The 21,014-nt window shown below is 37.4% G+C and overlaps 1 protein-coding gene across 3 annotated transcripts in view; it reads right to left on the bottom strand.

The window, feature by feature from the left end:
- The window catches only part of si:dkey-71h2.2 (low density lipoprotein receptor adapter protein 1-B), a 33,005-nt gene that overhangs the window by 9,477 nt on the left and 2,514 nt on the right, over window positions 1-21,014 (bottom strand). For all 3 annotated transcript variants that reach the window (XM_059513019.1, XM_059513018.1, XM_059513020.1), the window contains exons 2-3: window positions 4,158-4,300; window positions 2,856-2,968 (exon numbers count right to left, since the gene is read on the bottom strand). In XM_059513019.1, coding sequence (XP_059369002.1) covers window positions 2,856-2,968; window positions 4,158-4,300 — 256 coding nt within the window. The remainder of the gene's footprint in view (window positions 1-2,855; window positions 2,969-4,157; window positions 4,301-21,014) is intronic.

The following is a 21,014-nucleotide window of genomic DNA, read 5'->3' as shown; positions in this document are numbered from 1 at the left end:
TAAATCTAACTATTTTATTTATTCTTATCTAATTAAATCGAACTATTTAAAATATTTAAATAATTCAATTTGACTAGAAAACAATAACGTAAAAGAGGCAGGGAGGGTATGTGTGGTGTGTTATTTAAAGAAAATGAGAACAAAATAAAGGACAAACAGAGGAAATAATGAGAGAGTAGGAAGGATGTGGAATGGGTGATTCCCGTGACTGTGTCTCTGCTGTAGCTGATAAGGGGGATCTCTCTCATGCCCACTGAATAATACACCTCCCTCCAACAGACGGGTATAATACAAGCAAAATTCATGAATATGATATAAGCCAGGGATAGGCAACTCCGGTCCTGGAGGGCCACTATCCTGCAGAGTTTAGCTTCAGCCCAACTCACCTGCCTGTATCTATCTAGTAATCCTGAAAACACTGATTGCCTTGTTCAGGTGTGTTTAATTAGGGTTGGAGCTAAACTCTGCAGGACAGTGGCCCTCCAGGACCGAAGTTGCCTATCCCTGATATAAGCACAACATCTCTTGCATCAACATTTGTTTGACATATTCAAACGTTACTGATTCACTGGTTAATGATCTCGCTGCTGACTTCATGTTCTACGGACCTTGACTGACTAAAAATCTTTAAATAATTGATTTGGAGAGAATGAAGAAGGGAGGCTTATCCATATAATTGAATTAATGGCTTTTTAAAATTCTGAGAATATATAAAACAAAAATAACAGTTTTATCAGGTTCTTCGTGTGGTTTAAATTACCTGGGTAATTTAAAATATTATTTGACCAAAATATGATTTCATATGTCATCAATAAAATCTAAAACAAAAGATAATAATATTTATATAATACTTTGTACAATGTACACAGGTTTTACAATTATACAATAAATCATTTTTAAAAGTTAGATCAGGTTGAAGTTTGGAGTCAGCAATTGATTTTTTTTACAGAAATTTATACTTTTATTTATAAAGGATGCAATAAATGTATCAAAAGAGACAGTTTAACACTATTAAAATTAATTCAAATAAATGCTGTTTGTTTCTATTCTAACTTTCTGTTAATCAAAAGTCACCATTTCAACCAGGCGCAGAGCTGAATCAGAAACAAAAAGTAAAATAAAATACTACTTTGTATAGTTAATCATGGATACTACTTTATGTGGTGTATTTTATCTATAGCATCTAGTAACATCAGAGGACTCAATGCTGCGTTTCCCGAAACCTTCTTATTTAGGCTACACTTTTTTTTTTTTACTGAAATACTGGAAAGTATTTACAAGAACAATATTTCATCGCAGCATCACCACAGCAAACAAAAAATGGGAACGAGAAGAAAGCACGTAAAAAAATGGGTATTGTGGCAGCAATGATATAATTTTAAATTGTGTAGGCTAGGCTATTATAGTTTGGATTACTTTTCATAATATCCCACGTGTCCTAATACATGCAATTTCAACTATTTCTGAAGTGATTATTTTATAGAACACCGCTTTCTCACATAACGCAGTGAAGCAGCCCGTGCATGAGAGAATAATTCTCGAGCCATCGATATCAACAGACTCAGCACCGTATTGTTCGGGGGAACACGCCTAGAAATGGTATACCTTTTTAGTTAAGTTATACCTTAAGAGTCTTCGTAAAAAAGGATGTTTTTATAAACTTGTTATTGTTTCTTATTCAAAAGTGATGTACGGGCGTGCACATATGCGATAAGATACAGTGTAACATAAGAACGACGTAGCGTTAAGAAGGTTTCGGGAAACCCAGCCCTGCTGGATTCGGGACAACTGCTTTGATTTCCGAACACCCAAAGATTCAGGCCCACCTCGACTTAATCCCAGCCCACCCATCTGTCATATTCTGCATCCACCACTGGTTTCAACACTAATAATAAAAGAAATGTTTCTTGTGCAAATCAGCATGTTAAAGAGGTCATCGGACACCGATTTTCCAAAAGTTGTTATGATTCTTTAGTGTCTTAATGAAAAGTCTGTAACATAGTCTGGTTAAAATTTCTTAATGGTAATTTAAAACTACACTGTTTTTATCCTGTCAAAAATAGCTCTGTTCATAGCTAGCTGTTTCCTTGCATGCTGCCTTAAATGCAAATGAGCTCTTCTGACCCCGCCCCTCTCTTCCAAGCCTCTCACTGAGAGACGGTAAACTTTAGCCGCATTCATCATAAAACTCGCTAGCACATCATTAGGAAAGGCGATTTGAAAAAACCTTACTCTCACTTCTTCCGGAGATGAAGCTGGATCATGAATGATTCACACGAAAATAGACGCATTTAGGAAACTTATGCTGCGTCCCAATTTGCATACTATCCGTCCTAAATAGTATTCAAAATTAGAATTTGTATGTCCAAAATCATAGTATTTTGAAATGAGTATGCCAGAGATTCCCAGAAACTATATGACGTCACACAGACAGGCATCTGAGAATGGCTTGATATGAGAAAGGAGAAATTATTTAATGAGATAAAAAAATAATAATAATACTGGGTGGATTGTTATCATTATAGGGTGGTTGTGTACACACACTGCCAAAACACATTTCAGCTAAAAAAACATCTTGTAAAAGTGCATGTCGCCCTTTAAAAATGATATCTGAAAGATCACGTGACACTGAAGACATTTTAAAATATAATAAAACAAAAAAACTAATACTTTAAATTGTAATAAAATTTCACAATACTATGATTTGTACTGTATTTTAATTGAATAAATCGAAAAAGATTTTGTTTGAAAAAGAAGAAGAAGCAATTTCTTAAGAGGTCTCTCCATTAGCACCACACTGTGATTTTAAAATTATGATACAAAAAAGCATTTGTGTTTTCGGTGTGGTTTATTACCTGTAAATGGAAACATCCTCGATGAGGTCATTGGTCTCAGTGTCTGAGATGATGATTCCTTTGGGGGAGACAGTGAGGGTCACTTTCCGAAACTTCTTTGCACTGGCCCGAGCCTGCATGTGGATGACAAGCAAAAACAATTTGTATGAATTCTGAACAAATATCTTTGTCACTGTCAGCTTTAAAATGTCACTCATAACTCACTGACCATAAAAGATAACCTCTTAATATCAGCAAAATCTGTGTGGGCTATTAACTCCAAATCCACAGGTACAAGAGATGAATGAAAAGAGATGATGCTTCATATATAAAATTCATCTTTATGCCTTGTTACTATGATCCTGGCCTGTGAACACTGGTACAGCAATGCAGTGTATTGGCAGGAAGAAAAGAGGCCAACATGGATGAGAATGAGGGGAAATTATGGTTGAAACACAGAAGAGGAGAGTAAGGGGATTCGTCAAGTGCAAAGGAAATCAGGCAAAGCATATCTGGAGTGTCTTTCTCTATTCCCAGGAGACAGTAAACACTGATTTAAAACACAATGAAACTCGTCTCAGTGATTCACAGACTGACAGTTGGGAGAGAAAGTTGCCACGTTCTGATTCGATTGTGCAGCTACAGAAAGCAGAACTGTTTTTCAGAGATCTGAGAAAAAAGGAATTATGTTGTTTAATTAAGCCTGTAGAGCCTGAAATATAAAAGATATATATATATATATATATTAATTGAAATGGAACAGTTTATTAAAACTTTGGACAAAATATAATAATAATAATAATAATAATAATAAATCTAAAATCAAATTTAAAAAAGAAAAATGCATAGAGTATGTGTTTTTTGTTGAGTTATACTGATACAACAATTTCTGGTTTATATACATACACACACACACATATATAAATCAAATGTGCTCACACCTGAAAAGGAAAAAATAAAAAATAAAATAAAAAGTAAATATTAAGGAGTAATTCAGATTCTGTTGCCTTTGGTTTCTGTTTTTTTGTTAATCAATTTGATACTAATAAGAACCATCAACGGACAAAGTTATTTTCTTGACCTCCAGTATAATAAGAAAATCAAAATAAGGGGTCAAATATTTTATTTTGTATTTTTATTTAATAAAATATAATATTATATTAATAATATAATTATTAAGCGAGAACATAATTTTATACAACTATAAATTGTCAAAGACACAAAATGATGCAAGTAAGATTTTGTGCCAACTTGGATCATGATCTTTCCTTACTATTCTCAATTTCTCAAGTCCTTTGACCCATTTTTACTGTGATGACTGACCGTGGCTACAATCCTCCTGATAGCAGCCGCTGCCATGTCTTCTCCTTTAGGCTGGCCAACCAGAGTCATGCCCAGATACTTCACGTTGAACACCATCCCTTCCAAGAGTGTCTCCTTGGTGTCCGTCCAGTTCTCTGGAAGCTCTAAAACACAAAATAAACATTTTCATCATTTGTTTAAAAGAATATTTCATCAAAATTTTAAAACCCTATTATTATTTACTCACCTTCATGCTGTTTAAAACCTGAATTACTATACACATATAACGAGACACCCTTACTCTCTGACTGACTCTCTGTCTATAATATTCTCTAAAGCACATTATTTTGTGTTCCACTGAAGAATGAATTTGGTTTACAAACTAAATGTTTAAGGCTTTAAAAATCAAAGGCTCGAAAGAAACTGCTGATCAACTGGAAGCAAACACTCCAGTGTTTCATATTAAAATACTTCCATTCAAAACAGATGACATGGTTTCACACCTTTCCATCAGGAGAAGTAAGGCTCATTCCCATGTAAGGAAAAATTCAAAAACTGTTCCACACAGTGAGCTTTAAATAGCCTTCCGGTCCCATTTGGGTCTAATACAAAGCCCTGTAGGAGTGAAGAGCTGGATCGAAAGATATGCAGAATGAACCTGACGAGACTTCTACTGCCCTGCTAGTGCAATTCTGAGGGAAAAAATCTAGATAAAGCAAGCACTGAAGTGCTGGACCTTAACTCACTGTTGTATCAGTGTGAATTATTGATGGTTATGCTTTCAAAATGACAAAGATCTTTTATTATTATTTTAGATAATACATTTCTTATGGAAGAAAACGCATCACAACTGAAGGAAGAGGGCATTTAAAATAGTGCCTTCTTGATAATTTATATTTTTCCTGACAGGTAAAGCCAAAGTTTGTCTATTTCATACATCAGTAAACTCTTTAAAAACCTCTTATGACCTCCAGTTGTCACGGCTTATGCTGCTGGAAGGAACACGGAGCCGAGGGATAAACGAAACAAGGATTTATTAAATAAAACATAAACAAGGTAAGTCGTAAATAACAGGTGGCAAGAGGCAAGTGGCAAGTAACAGGTGACAAGTTGACATTTAGACGAGTAGACCCGACAAAACAGAACTGAAAGGACAAGGCTTTTATAGAAGGGATAATTGGGGAAACACAGGTGGATGGCATGACTAAATTAACAGGGACATGGAACACATGGGGAAATGACTAGACACACCTGGGAACTAATCAAAACCACACACGGAAGACAGAAACTGGGTCACAGGGGAAAAAAACACACAAAATAAGTCCAGGTGTGTGACAGTACTCCCCCCTCCCGGTAGGTGCGTCCTCGCACCGTAGAAACAACAAAGGGAGGCGAGGGTGGGAACTTGGGAGGAGGTTCCGGTGGAGGACAGCCTCCCAGGAGGGGGCCAGCAGACAGGGACCACAGAGGAAGAAGCCAGGGAGGAGATGACGGAGGGAGGAGCCAGGGAGGAGACAGGAAGGATGTGAAGCAGGAGGTACCCAGCAGGACCCAGGCCACAGCCATAACGGCCCAAGGTGGGGCCGACGGTGGAAGGAGCCATGGAGGAGGAATGGTCACTGACTCCAGGGACTCGACCCACGGCAACGGAGCAAGTGGAGGAGGAGCCCGAGGCGGAGACGGAGAGCCGAAGAGCCAGGGTGACGGGGAGGAGCCGGAGGTCCTAGGCGGAACAGATGGCTCTGGTGACTGATGCGGCGATGTGGATCCGGAAGGCCGCGGTGAGGCCAGAGTGACCGAGGACTGAGGTGTAGCCGAGGGGATGAAGGAGCCTGACGGAGCCGGAGGGACGGAGGGATGAGGCGAAGCCGGAGGAGTGGAGTCCCGAGGCATAGGATGGACGACGCCAGACCAAGGCGGAGCCGGAGGGACGAAGGAGGCAGGCAGAGCCTGCGGACTGCCGGGCCACGGCGGAGAGGAAGGAGCTAGGAGCCATGGTGGAGCCGACGGGTCAACGGGCCGAGGCGGAGTCCAGGCCTCAGAGGCTGGAGGCGGAGGTGAGGGAGACGCCGACCAAGGCGTCGCTGGAGGATGGCGGTCCCGCTGAGCTCGCACCACAATGATGGTAGGCTGAGGGCGAGCAGAGGGGCAGCCAGACGACAGCGGAGGAGGAGGCAGGAGTGGGTGGGAATTTTGGAGGAGCAGGCATTGGAGTAAGCTCTGGGGCTGGAGCCCTTCCTGGGCTTAACGGAGGATCAGGAGCCCGTCCTGGGCTTAACGGAGGATCAGGAGCCCGTCCTCGGCTTAACGGGGGTTCAGGAGCCCGTCCTCGGCTTAACGGGGGTTCAGGAGCCCGTCCTCGGCTTAACGGGGGTTCAGGAGCCCGTCCTGGGCTTAACGGGGGTTCAGGAGCCCGTCCTGGGCTTAACGGGGGATCAGGAGCCCGTCCTGGGCTTAACGGAAGATCAGGAGCCCTTCCTGGGCTTAACGGAAGATCAGGAGCCCTTCCTGGGCTTAACGGAAGATCAGGAGCCCTTCCTGGGCTTAACAGAGGATCAGGAGCCCGTCCTGGGCTTACAGGAGGATCAGGAGCCCGTCCTGGGCTTAACGGAAGATCAGGAGCCCGTCCTGGGCTTAAAGGAGGATCAGGAGCCCGTCCTGGGCTTAAAGGAGGATCAGGAGCCCGTCCTGGGCTTAACGGGGGAACAGGAGCCCGTCCTGGGCTTAACGGGGAATCAGGAGCCCGTCCTGGGCTTAACAGAGGATCAGGAGCCCGTCCTGGGCTTAACAGAGGAACAGGAGCCCGTCCTGGGCTTAACGGGGGAACAGGAGCCCGTCCTGGGCTTAACGGGGGAACAGGAGCCCGTCCTGGGCTTAACGGGGGAACAGGAGCCCGTCCTGGGCTTAACAGAGGATCAGGAGCCCGTCCTGGGCTTACAGGAGGATCAGGAGCCCGTCCTGGGCTTAACGGGGGAACAGGAGCCCGTCCTGGGCTTAACGGGGGAACAGGAGCCCTTCCTGGGCTTAACGGGGAATCAGGAGCCCTTCCTGGGCTTAACAGAGGATCAGGAGCCCTTCCTGGGCTTAACAGAGGATCAGGAGCCCATCCTGGGCTTAACGGAAGATCAGGAGCCCTTCCTGGGCTTAACGGAAGATCTGGCATAGGTGAATTGGAACCCCCCTCATTTTGACCCATTTGGCGCTCCATATTTTGCTCCCTCGTGGTGGGCAGTGTCGCCGGCTCTCGCACCTGGTCTGACGGGATGCTCTCTGGCTCTCCGTCATCGGTGGGCTCGGGCTTATGCCTCGTACTGTGGGGAGATTGTAGGCTGGGCTCTGGGTCCAGAGTGGACCTGGCGAGATCCTCCATTGGGCCGACCGTGAGAGGGGACCCATTTCTCACCAGATTCCACTCTATAAAGGCGGCGAAATCCTCCCGAGGACCATCTTCGGGCGACAACGCTCTGCACCTGGAGTTCAGGCTGGCGTGATAAAAGGTGCAGAGCGCGTGGTCCGGGTAGCTGGTGGCATTAGCTAGCCAGAGAAACCGTCTGGTATGGTCCTCGAGAGACAGTCCCTCCTGCTCCAGCAGGAGGAGGAGGTATTCGGGGCGATAGAGGGGATCCATGAAACACTACGGAAAGAAAAAAGACTGTGAAAAAAAACGGAAAACAAAACGGAGGGAAAACACGCAGTTTTTAACTTTTTCGGGTCGGGTCTTCTGTCACGGCTTATGCTGCTGGAAGGAACACGGAGCCGAGGGATAAACGAAACAAGGATTTATTAAATAAAACATAAACAAGGTAAGTCGTAAATAACAGGTGGCAAGAGGCAAGTAACAGGTGACAAGTAGACAAGTTGACATTTAGACGAGTAGACCCGACAAAACAGAACTGAAAGGACAAGGCTTTTATAGAAGGGATAATTGGGGAAACACAGGTGGATGGCATGACTAAATTAACAGGGACATGGAACACATGGGGAAATGACTAGACACACCTGGGAACTAATCAAAACCACACACGGAAGACAGAAACTGGGTCACAGGGGAAAAAACACAAAATAAGTCCAGGTGTGTGACACCAGTAGCTGAAAAGAAACAAATGAATATATATATATATATATATATATATATATATATATATATATATATATATATATATATATATATATATATATATTTTACAATAATTATAATATTATAATTATTAATGTATATCCTATTTTTTATATATTGAAAACACTTAAAAAAGGACAACATTAAAAGAACATTGAAAAATCTCCAGTTGCTCAACAGAAAACAAAATAAAACATATATATTTTACAATAATACTACTACTACACTACTACTGCTACTAATAAATTGTATTAAAATTTTGTTATTTTTATACACTACATGTAACAAAACCTTACATATGGCAACATGAACAGAACATTTAAAAACATCCTGCTCAATAGAAAACAAAATATTTTACATGAATAATCATAATAAAAGTTATAATAATAATAAACATTATTACAGTTATTTTATTTTATATACTTAATGTCATATGAAAGGAAAAACATCAGAAAACAAATTCATCATGACAGGTAAGACAAAGTTTTTCTTCTTCAAACATCAATAAACTCTCTTTAAAGTTCTTCTTGTGACCTCCAGTAGTGTAATCAAAAACAAAATAATATATATATATATATATATATATATATATATATATATATATGTATATATATATATATATATATATATATATATATATATATATATATATATATATATATTACATGAATAATAATGTGTAATAACAATAAAATAACAAAGAAAAATTATCAAAACTGCATGCAGAATTCTTCTTGTGACTTCCAATAACTAAAAAAAAATTACTTTGAAGAATATTTTACATTAACAATAATATGTAACAACAACGACAATAATAATAATACTTAATAAAAATTTCAGAAATGCAGGAAGACAACAAATAGTGCCCCTCGATATTCATCACAACAAGTGAGCCAAAGTTCATCTATTTTGAACGTGCACTTATGTGATGTTTTCTACACATACAGAACAGTAATTGATTACTTCTATGTCCCTTTGCCTAAAAGGGCAGCTATGGAGGACAGAACCTCATCTAATCTGACAGTTCTGTGTCCTGCTCTGACAGCTCTGTGTGCAGCCATCTGGCCCTCCCAGCAGCACCAGCTGTTTGAGGACAGGAAGACAATACCACCATCACAGCTTTCTCAACTAACCTGCAGAGACACAAAATCTTTCTCAGCACTCAATAAGCAGGTAAACTAACCCTCAGTGCTCACTCAGCACTGCAGCCATTTCTAAATGACATGTATTAGCCCATTTAGGATGGGCCGTGGGGTATGGAAACATAACAGAAGTAGCCAAAAGGCTCTAAGGGTGGACTTGCTGGCATGTACTGTATAATCTCCTTGAGCTGTTGCAGCACATTTGTCGTGCTAAAATCTTAAACTAGGAACGCTGACACCCACAAAACTTGGGCCACAATAAAGCTGCAGCTAGAACTTGAGGGATGTACCATACGTTCAGCAGGCTGCTATATGAATAATTGATCAGATTCGTGTTGGTGCTCCAGGCCTTCGCTCAGATTAGACTGAAGTAGGACATGTTTATGTTCAGAAAACTTTGCAAAGGTTATGACAATAAAGTAAAACAAATAAAGCAAAAAGGCCATAAGTGCTGGTAGTAATTGGATTTTTACAGGTTTGGCCAACGGCAGGATGATATGTGTTTGTTTGGGGTGAGTGGCATTTTTAACAATATTTGTCATGTCGTCTGGGTTGGTGCATGTGTGTCTGTGTGATAGAGTGAGTGATGTGTGCAATTCTTATACTTTTAAAGGTTTAAATCAAAAGAAATCTACTGAAACATGTTGTTTAGCATATTATTATTTTGTCAGGAGCATTTAAATGGGTTGGGCTGAAATCTGGAATCTCCCAACAAACACAGAACATTCCACTATTGTTGCTGTATGGTACCTTTTGGGGAAAATCTACATGCTGGGCTCCCTAATGGTTATTTTCAGGATTTTATTTTATAACAAATAATCTCAAAATGTTGCAGAGAGGTTTTTGTGTTCTAACCTAATAAAGACATATTTACAACATTCTCTAGCGGTATTAAGTTTTATTTTATAAACGAACATTTTCAATATGTTGAATATGAGTTTTTTATATAGAAAATGAGATTTATATACGCAAGCTCATACTTCGTTAAATAAATATCAAACTGTTTTGCTGAAATACATAGCCTAATACATGGAACATTTTTAACACTTCCATTATAGTAAGGATTGCACTTTGAGTGAAGCGGTCATATAGCATGCTGTATCATGAATAAAACACAGCTGCTGACCAATCACAATCGAGGACTACAACGAACCATTGTGTAAAGGTTATTTTTAGGTTTTATTTTTAGAAACAAAATTCTCACACTTTTGCGGGAAGGTTTGTGTGCTTACATAATAAGAGCGTATGTACACAACATTCTTTAAAGGGGGGCTACAATGGTGTTTTGTGTATTCAGAGTTGTTCACAGTGTAAAGAAATGGATTCTCATGCTAAACATGGCTAAAGTTTAAAAAAATTATTTGGACGAATGACAGAGAATTTTTGTGCTGAAAATCTTACTTCCGGGTTGGTACAGGTTTCGGCTGTTTTTTTTCCGATCGTGAATCTAATGACGTAGACGATGGTGGAACTCCTTATGTTAGCATTTCTCTCAGAAAAGCGCGCCCACGCACACACATTGACCAGAGGAGAGCGAGACCGCGCACATCAACACACTTCATTGGGAAATCGTTGCCAGAGCTTGCATAGGATTTGTTTGAGAATGTCTCCTAATAAGTGTGTTTTTGGTTGTGAGGGAAAGTTTACCGAGTTCAGCTTCCTGAAGAACCCAGCGTTACACGAACAGTGGATGCAGTTTGTTTTTCCAGGGCAGCAACGAAGTGTATCAAGTGCGTTTGTGTGTTTTCATCATTTCAGTGATGGCACGCCTCCAGGAGCTCGGCTTTTTCCCGGAGAGGATCGGAAAGCTGTATTTTTCTTTTATAAATATGATAAAACTAAAGACTTTTGGGATATATGAAGGATGCAGTACTACTCTATAGGTACTCAAGATTAACATGAGATTAGGTGAAACTGTGTATGTTATGTACCTTTTAAGGTCATTTTAGGCTTTTTATTTATTTATTTATTTATTTTTATTAACTTCTCATTGACTTCCATATTATTTTTTTCTATGGTTGATTGGATACCAAAATATCTTTGCTTATGTTCAGCAGAAGAAAGAAACTCAAATTCAGGTTTGGAACAATATGAAGGTGAGTAAATGTTAACAGAATTTTAATTATTTACTTTTTTTGGGTGAACTATCCCCATCCTTCTTTTAACGGTATTTATTTTGTTTTTCTTAAGGACCAAAGAGTGTGTTTTCACCGAGCCAATGGATGCCTTAAACTGTGACAACTTAAGGAGAGCAAGTGAGATAGCCAGTCACAGATATATGAATACTACATAGGCTACATAATGGTCTCATTTACACTCAAAAGTCAAATGAATACTCGAGCGTGCTGAATCCCAGTAAATATAACAACTGCATTTACATGATAAGATGAATAATTAAATCATGAGCTCACACATGGACACACAGGCAGGACAGTTGCCCGTAGCAACGTATAAATCAAATGCCAGATTCCAGGAATGATTCTGCACTAGCGTTTTTATGGATCACGTACATATTGTTGAATATAAAACACCTCAGACTTGAATAGTTCGAGCCATCAAAGAAAAATACACTGTTTTACTTTGTGCTGACAGCAGCTGAATAAAAAGGCCTCTGATCTCTGCTCTGCCATTAAGTATCAAAATAATGAGTGTTGGGAAAAATCTAGGACATTACCTTGACAGAATATAGGACATGATACGGCTGAGAGGGAGGGAAGAGGAGTTTGGGAATAGAACTGATTCCATCAGCCTATACGTGGAATACACACTAAAAACTAAAGCTGCTGCCAAAAACCATTGAAGAAGCTTCATTTTTTGCTGTAAGGTACTTCAGTTGGCTATATGACTGATTACAAATATCTAATGTTTCTTTAATTTATTGGTGGTGTACTCAAAGGTTCTCATCTCATATCAAGCCATAAAACATTGATGATTCTATTTAGAACCTTCCTTTCTAAGAGTGAAGGAGACTGTTCAGTTACGTGTGCATTGCTGAAGAGGAATAAGAGGTAGGTTTCAATATTTAATTTTGTGTTCTCAGATCCGGAGCTGTTTGAGCTGTGGTGATCATGCCGTATATTCATCAAATTTCTCTGCTCAGGACAACCACGCTAGTGTCAGACCAAGCTCCGTTGCCTAGTAACAAAAGTCACTGGGCATAAGACAGTCCTACAATGTGGGTTGTTATTAAACCTCAGTAGTCAGAATAGCACACACTAAACTCTGGGAAAGAATAATAATCATCAAATTATGTATATAACAATGTTAAAATGAATATTACATAATTTCTGAATGATAATACAGCAGATATAGACAATAAATCTAACATCTTTTATTATCGTGCACTCCTGTGACCAGTTTTTACAAGATGATCTAGATGCTATATAATGCTGCAGACATGACAACAATACAAACATGAATTCAGAAAATGTGAAAATAATAAAAACGGAATATAAAAAATATAAAAAACTTGCGCTATAGAAAATAAAACTGTTTGCTTTTCGTGATGCAGAAGTGAATTACAAAAAATATTTATAGCTGAAATAGAGTTAAAAAGTTTCATAAAATCCAGTTTTTCAAATAAAAATTCAGAGCCAGGGTGATTTTTCAATGCAACTGAATCTTATTATTAAAACTAATTATTAAAACTGAAGAATTATGTGAGAATAACCCTCATTCATCTCTGTTCACAGTTTCCTTTCCTCTAAAGTGTTCTCAGTCTCAGGGGCCTGTAGTTACGAGTGTTATCACTCATATTCATGACAGTTCGAATGGAATTAATGAACAGAACGCAAGGTCTGTCTTATAGTATGACTGAAAGAAGAAAGACATCTCCTGCCTCCAGGCGACAAGGGGAATTTTCTTCCAAATCTGGATGAATTAATGACTCTCTGCTCGACTTGCCAACCAATGGGAACTAATACACGGGCTGCCTTATCAATATAGAACATATTTACAATTACATTTTTTACATTTTTGTGATAAAATGGCAGACTTTTTGTTTTTATAATGGTCATTTCATAGCTGTTTTACCTATAAATTATTGATATTATACAAAATCACAGCATGATTGGAAATGACACATAAACATTTTCTTTTTCTAGTTTTCTTTGCACATCTCTAATAATCTGCAAGAATTATAATTTACTGTTACAAAATAAGACAAAATTCTTACAAAATTCTTCCTTCTCAAGTTTTACTAAATATTCAGAACAAAGTGTAAACATTTATCATACAAACATTTTCACCTCAAATCCTCATACATAAAAATGTGGATTATTTGCTTTTTTGATCTCAAAGTAATACAAATGCAATGCAAAATGTTTGTTCACAGAAAATCACAGAAGCTTTGAGTCTTATCAGCAGCACAACAGCGGCTCAGACTTCATGCTCTCAGGTTGTGTTTATACTGAACAGCATGCACATTACCATCTGGTTTTAAGAAAACGTAAACATGTTTTGTATTTTACAAAAGCACGTTCTACTCAATGTATCTGAAGACAGACACACAGCTTTGTTTCTGAAATTATCTGAATGCATGAAATATCTGAGATTTTTATTGCTCACTTTTTTTTGTTCGAAAAAATTTGGAGTATTGGAAAAGCACATAGAGTTAAAACACAGGTCCAAGTTAAAAGAATACATCAATTAAATAAAAGTTTCTAAGGCTCATTCTAAACTCTATGAGATATGGGTGCTTCCTCAGCACTTCTTATGGTTTTGTCCTGAAGTGGGCAACACTATTGGCTGTAGGTCACACATGTGCAAAGGTTATGTTTAAAACCATTCATCAAGGTCTGCTTTTCAGCGGGATGTGTGGCCAAATAAGAGCAGGTAGGCGAAACTTGTCTCTTTTACAAAATATATGAGTTTTTAAGTGGGAGCACATAGTTTCAAGAAAAATGATCCGGGAAATGCATGTAGAAATCCATATATTGACTGAACCATATGAGATGGATAAATCATAAAGGAATAGTTCACTCAAAAAAATATCTGATAATGTATTCACTCTCAGATATGAGTTTGTTTTTTCTAATAATTCAATGGCCCATCATCAATTATTCCTTGCATAATCCACAAGTAATCCACATAAATCCATTCTATCAATTAAAATCAATTAACATCTTTTTACAAGTGAAAAAGTCCAAAACAGATATAAACAAACATGTCTGTGGATTTTGATGTGAAAGGACAACAGGGGTTGGATTTTTCACTAGAGGAAATGTTATTATAGATTTGATTAAAAGTTGAATGATTGTGGATTATTGTGATGTTTTTATCAGCTGTTTGGACTCTCATTCTGACGGCACCCATTCACTGCAGAGGATCCACTGGTGAGCAAGTGATGTAATGCTCAATTTCTCCAAATCTGTTCCTATGAAAAAACAAGCCTGAGGGTGAGTACATTTTCAAAAATGTTCATTTTTGAGTGAAATATTGCTTGAAACATTTTAAATTGATTAATGTGACTAATGGATTAGATAACAGTTTAATCTATTTATCCAGTGAATATTTAGAAACACCTTCACCAGAAATTCGTCCTCTAAGAGCCCAGTAATAGAATAAAACTATATGGGCTTAATACGCTGATGTCTAATTATGAGAAGCAGGCTCCTGTGTATCACAGGGCCTCAGCTGGTGTGTATGTTGTAAGTGGTGTCTCATGGGGGTTGGCACTAATGCAGCTCCACCACGTGCCGCTGATTGGTGGGTTTCAGTTGGTTCTGAGCAGCCATTCTGAACACCTTGCCTGCACTCAGTAATGACAGAGGTTAAAGCTCAAAACACTGAAGACACTGCCAAAGGATAGATGCAGTACAGCAGCAAGCTCAGCATGCTAAAATGAACACTATCCATCATGCTTTCTGATCGACTGAGGAGGTTCAGTCACATCTAAACATTACACTATATTTATGACCTAAATAGTGGATTTCTTGTCAGATTATTGTCAGATTTGGTTTGGATTCTGAGAGACCCTGTGACTACTATAAAGATATGCTTAATATTGAAAGTTGTTTCTTCATGACTTTTTTCATTTTGTGAGAACCGTTACAAGTATCCTCCCAAAGTTACATTATATTTGGGGTCTTAGAGACCACAAATAAAAAACAAGAATAAATGCAAAAATATTATTATGCTTAGATTTTCTAACAGGTGTTACACTACTGAACATTATTTGTTTTCTTTTCTGCTTTTTCATAATTTTTTCTTAATGCTTTATTTTATTTTATTACAGTGTTTTATCATCAACACAAAGAAAACTGCATATATACTGTATGTATATATATATATATATATATATATATATATATATATATATATATATATATATATATATATAGTTTGGTGTTTTTTTTTCCAAAAAAGTTATGCTGCTTAATATTTTATTTGATATTTTTCAGGATTCTTCGGTAAAGGAAAACACAGCATTTATTATTATTACTGTTATTACATTTTTATATCATGGAGTCTCTGAAAAAGGGGAAAAAAAGTCAAAGGAAAGAATAGAATTTACACTAAACCTCATATTTCTGAACTTTCCCTTTAATTAAATTAAAATAAATCAATAAGCCCCATGAAGCCATGGTTTACAGTGAATCTATAACATCTAAGAGGTGTTATAAATAACTATAACAGCTAACCCCCTTAGCTGTTGTAAATTCACTGTAAACCACGGCTTCACTGTCCTTATTGCTTTTATAAAACAGTTATTCCACATACGTAGTAAGGTTTGTTGAAACTCATTGGTTGAGACAGCTCATCAGTCTGATCAGCTCTAGTTTCAGGTGTTCAGTCTGACTGAGCCGAGCCGTTTGAATCCCACTGAGCCCAACAGCACAGATAAAAGACACGAGAGCAAGTGGAACTGAGTGACAGACAGACGAAGAGACACTATCAGTGACAAGGTTCACTGGGGGTAATGCTGGCAGCAGGGAAGGACTAAAATAGAATAAAAGACTGCTTTTTAACAAGGGAATATTTTATAGGAAATCACAGGCACCTAAAATCAACAGAGGAAAAGAGAGCTGTCAGAAGAGTGGGAAGGACAGAAAGAAAACGAGTGTCAAATTTCTCCCTGATGCACGTCCAGGTTGTCAAACAGGAAGCAAGGTTTGGATGTCACGGATCGCTCTGTGGGAGGATGTGACGGCTGATTCTCATGCAGTCAGTGTGTGCATTACTCTTTCTCTGTATGCTGGGAGAACTAAGGGAGAGGTGTACATGCATATTTAATTTAACATACAGTTGGAATGCATATTTCTTGAGAGAAACAGTAATATTTCAATTGCAAAATATAATTTAGGAATAAGAATATAATGTTGTCAACACAATCTATGATTAAGGGAAATATTTTTATAGTAATCTCAATGCTTGTGTATGGCAATGGATCAGTATAATCTAATGCGGGTGTATAATGCTGTTTAGTTTTGGTGAACATGAGGAGAACAAAGAAAATCAATATTTGGGAGGACTTTATCATTGACCGCTCTCTCAGTCTATCAGAGATAAAGCAGGTTCAGTTTAATGAAAAATCCTATGCAACTTCAAAGAATCACTAGAAAGAACTACTTTCAATTGCATATATGAATTTAGATAAAAAATGTGTGTTGTTTAAGGGGAAACCCAGATAATTATATGCAAATGCATTCATTTATTAATTATACACTGTAAAATAAGCTCAACCTACATTACCTCTTTTTTTTTTTTGTTATACCTGAGAATAAAACATGTTCATGTTTCTCACATTACATGCTATTAATTACAATAACATTACATCTAATTGTAAACTGTAACATGAATGCAAAGTTTAATTGCAAAGTATGGCCCTGATTCCTTGTTTGGTTTTTGCAGATTGTGTCTTGAGTGTGGCCACATTGTGCATCTGTTTCTCTCTCCAAAATCCTTTTCTCCTCTTTTATTCATAACCTGCAGGGAACAAACCACAGGGAGTCTCTATGTTCACAGACACTTAGGAAAAATAATGACAAAGAAAAAAGGACTGAGACACAGAGAGGGAGAGAGAGACCTATTCTGAGATCTGAAGGGATTTTGCTCTTATTTGTTAGTGATTTGAGAGATACATAACAAACAAATCAAAAGAAAAGGGGAAAACAGAGAGACTGGTTCATTTGGTTTAAAAAGAAGGCATGGGAAGCTACATTTTCCCTTGCTGACAGATGTGAGAGCTGGCAGTTCAAATTGAATGCATTTATATTTGATCCAGAAAAAAAAAGAAACTGTCAAAATGTAATATTCACTTTAGAACACATCAAAACAGCACAGCTCATATCATTTCAAACTGACATCCAGATATTCACATCCACAGCATTAAGACAATTGTCTGGCTTTGGAAGAGGTTCCAAATATTGAAAATGGGTTTACTTAATCTGAAATTAAAGTTGGTTAACTGGCAATTAGCAATAGTGCACATTAGTGATGGGTACGTGCTTCGCAAAGCTTCATAATATTTTGCATTTCCAAACCATGGCATAAAGTGTGTCCATCAACCTTCCATTGCTTTGTTTTTGCAATAACTATTTGAAAATTAAATGGTTTGGAGATATAGTATAAGCTAAGTGATCAAACCATTAAATAATTGTAACATTTTATTTTTGCATAGTAACGCTACACACAAACATAAAAGAATTAGCGACATACACACCAAACTACACAAAGATGTGAAAAATGTTCATACTCTTGTGTGTCCTTGCAGTGTATTGCAGTGAAGAACAGGAGTCTGTCATATATATGTATATACTGTATGTACAACTGATGAATTTTCCATCTATATATCTATATTGAACATGCAGGCAAGCTTTATTTATAAAGCACTTTGTGCAATAAAGATACAATGTAAACAGAATTGCAAGGAGGTAAAAATAATTCATTTAAAAAAGAAAAAAGAAAGAGTTTTGAATACTAAGTGAACAAATTATGTATAAATGTTTTCACACATGATCGCTGTGTGTAGGTCATCAGTAAATGAGTGTGGCATTAAATGGCAGTTCCCCAAATTAAACAAAAGAGATGTTAGTTTTGAATGATGTGGGCAATGTAGAGAACTGTGTTTAGAGCTTTGCTAAGTTTAAAGCATCTAATGTGATTATAGTTTTGCAGACTTGGTCTAAAGATTAGGTATATGAGTGAATGGTTTCACTAAGTGGGCCTCTCTATCGCAGTTACATGTTCATGTGACGTTACATTAAGCATTGTGGTTAAAACAAGTGATTTTAAGCAGAAACACAGCAGCAAAAGAGAAGTTATTTCACTATATGTGCACGCACTGAAAGACTGTTTCTGAGCACTGTCAGAGAGGCGCGCACGTGAAGACAGTTCTTATAGAGCACAAGAGCATTGTGTGCCTTTTTAACACTTTATAGGCCTTAAACTGTTAAATACACACTTGTATGTGTCAAAATACCCGTCTTTTCAAGTATCCTCATAAACACAGTAATTTAGGACCTAAGTGAAAACAAAAACAGCAACAGAGAGGAAATCTCTAACTGCTCTTGACAAAATTAATAAGAATTCAATAAATTTAGGTTAATATACATTTTTTGTGATACTGACGGTGGTGACAGGAATTATGAAATGTATGTGGTATCAAAAATGTTGATATAATAAAGACCTTATTTAAAGCAAAAATAAATATATTTTGATATATATTCTTATCGTGAAATAAAATTACTCATATTGATATATAAGTTTAGTCATATCACCCATCTTTACATACTGCTAACAGAAAATTCCCTGATTTCTAATTTCTGTGTGCAATGCTACATCAACAACATGAAAAGTATTCGTACATACAGTATTCCCAATGCAAATGCATTCAATAAACTTCTATTTATTTAAATAGATTGCACATGATTAAGTCAGATTTGATTATTTCATTTTAATTAAGTAAATTGAGCAAGCGGCAAATTTATGTTAATTTAAAAAATGCAGTATGAACATCTGTTTGTTTATTCCAGTCCTGATTCACAGGCAAGGTTGATTTTGTCAACTAGGGCATAAGGGCTAATGTCTTTTTTTTTTTTTTTTTTTTTTTACAAAATTCCAACTTTTATTGTTGAACCTGAGTGGCCTGTGCTAAGACACGATTAAAGCCAGACAGGCTGTTGCACACGGCTGTCACAGTGTCTGAGGGTGATCACAATAACAATGTCTGGGAGTCACCGAGGCCAGAAGTAATAAAGGAGTGTGTCCATTTCTCTCTCTCTTTCTCCTTCGTGCCTTCCAGGTCAGAATTGAGTCCTAATTAAGGGAGAGGAAAGATAGTCTCAGTCTTCAGTGCTGGACACACTCTGAAATGAACCCTTTTAAAACCTAATAGGGTCTTTTCACACAGCATTGCACACTCTTGATTTAGAAAAATGGTTGTGTGAGTTTTTCACCCAAGTTGCATGAACGCTGGTGCTTATTGATGACGAAAGACTTCTTTATTACAAGAGCTCCCATCTGAAAACCTCAAGTGCGGTCAGAAAGCACACAAAATAGCCTCTTTATAGCACATGAAACAAAGAATACACAGAGGAAACGACTGTTTATCAGCTAACCTTGAACATAATAGATACTCTTGAACCCCATCTACCTGAAGAAATGAATGAAACATGAACTTGGTGCAGATTCATACTTATTCTAAGCATTTAGCAAAACAAAATCAATATGGGTGAAATATCTAAATAAATGTCAGCTAAAAATGAATATAAAGAATATGCTATATGGCAATAGCTTTTAATTTGCATAATAAATGATTAAACAAGCATAGGCTGAATAATAAAATGTAGGTAATCTTAGCAAAACAGTCAAGACTCCTTCAGTTTCTAGCAAAAGAACCTGACACAAGAAACCATAAATCAAAAATAATGAGAATGGTAGATGATAAAGAATACAAATTCAGCTTTTTCGCAGAAAACCTTCTTAAGATCAGCTCACATGCACACTTCATTCATTGATTCGATGTTGTACAGAATATTTTTCTTCACTATACATATGTGTATATGTACACTACTGTTCAAAAATTGGGCAACAAAATGCATACTTTTATAAATAAAAAATCATTCAAACGTGACAGGAGGGACATGTATATTGTTACAAAAGATTTCTATTTAAATAAATGCTGTTCTTTTGAACTTTCTATTAATCAAGGAATCCAGAAAAAAATTATGAATGTTTCCACAAACACATTAAGTAGCACAACTATTTTAAAATTTGATCAAAATAAGAAATGTTCCATAAGCAGAAAATCAGCATATTAGATTGATTTCTGAAAAATCATGTGACACTGAAGACTGGAGTAATTATGCAGGAAATTCAGCTTTGCAATCACAGGAATGAATTACATTTTAAAATAGAAAAATGTTATTTGTATTTTAACCTTTTTTGAATAAATAAAGTGCATAAGTGACTTTTGAACTGTGGTGTACATGAGCAAATGTATGCATTTGTCCGTCAGTGGGTGTAAGAATGTTCTATCCACGTTGTTCGTGATTGTCAGTCTGCACGGTCACCTTATCCATTTCTTATCATTGAAAATGACACATGGAGACCAGTTCTCTGATGTCAGTGTAACTTCCCTGTCCTTTACACTGCACCTGGTCACAATGTGATCAATTT

The sequence above is a fragment of the Carassius carassius genome, chromosome 27 (assembly GCF_963082965.1).
Source record: "Carassius carassius chromosome 27, fCarCar2.1, whole genome shotgun sequence".
Lineage (NCBI taxonomy): Eukaryota > Metazoa > Chordata > Actinopteri > Cypriniformes > Cyprinidae > Carassius > Carassius carassius.
This window is presented reverse-complemented; position numbering and strand designations above follow the sequence as displayed.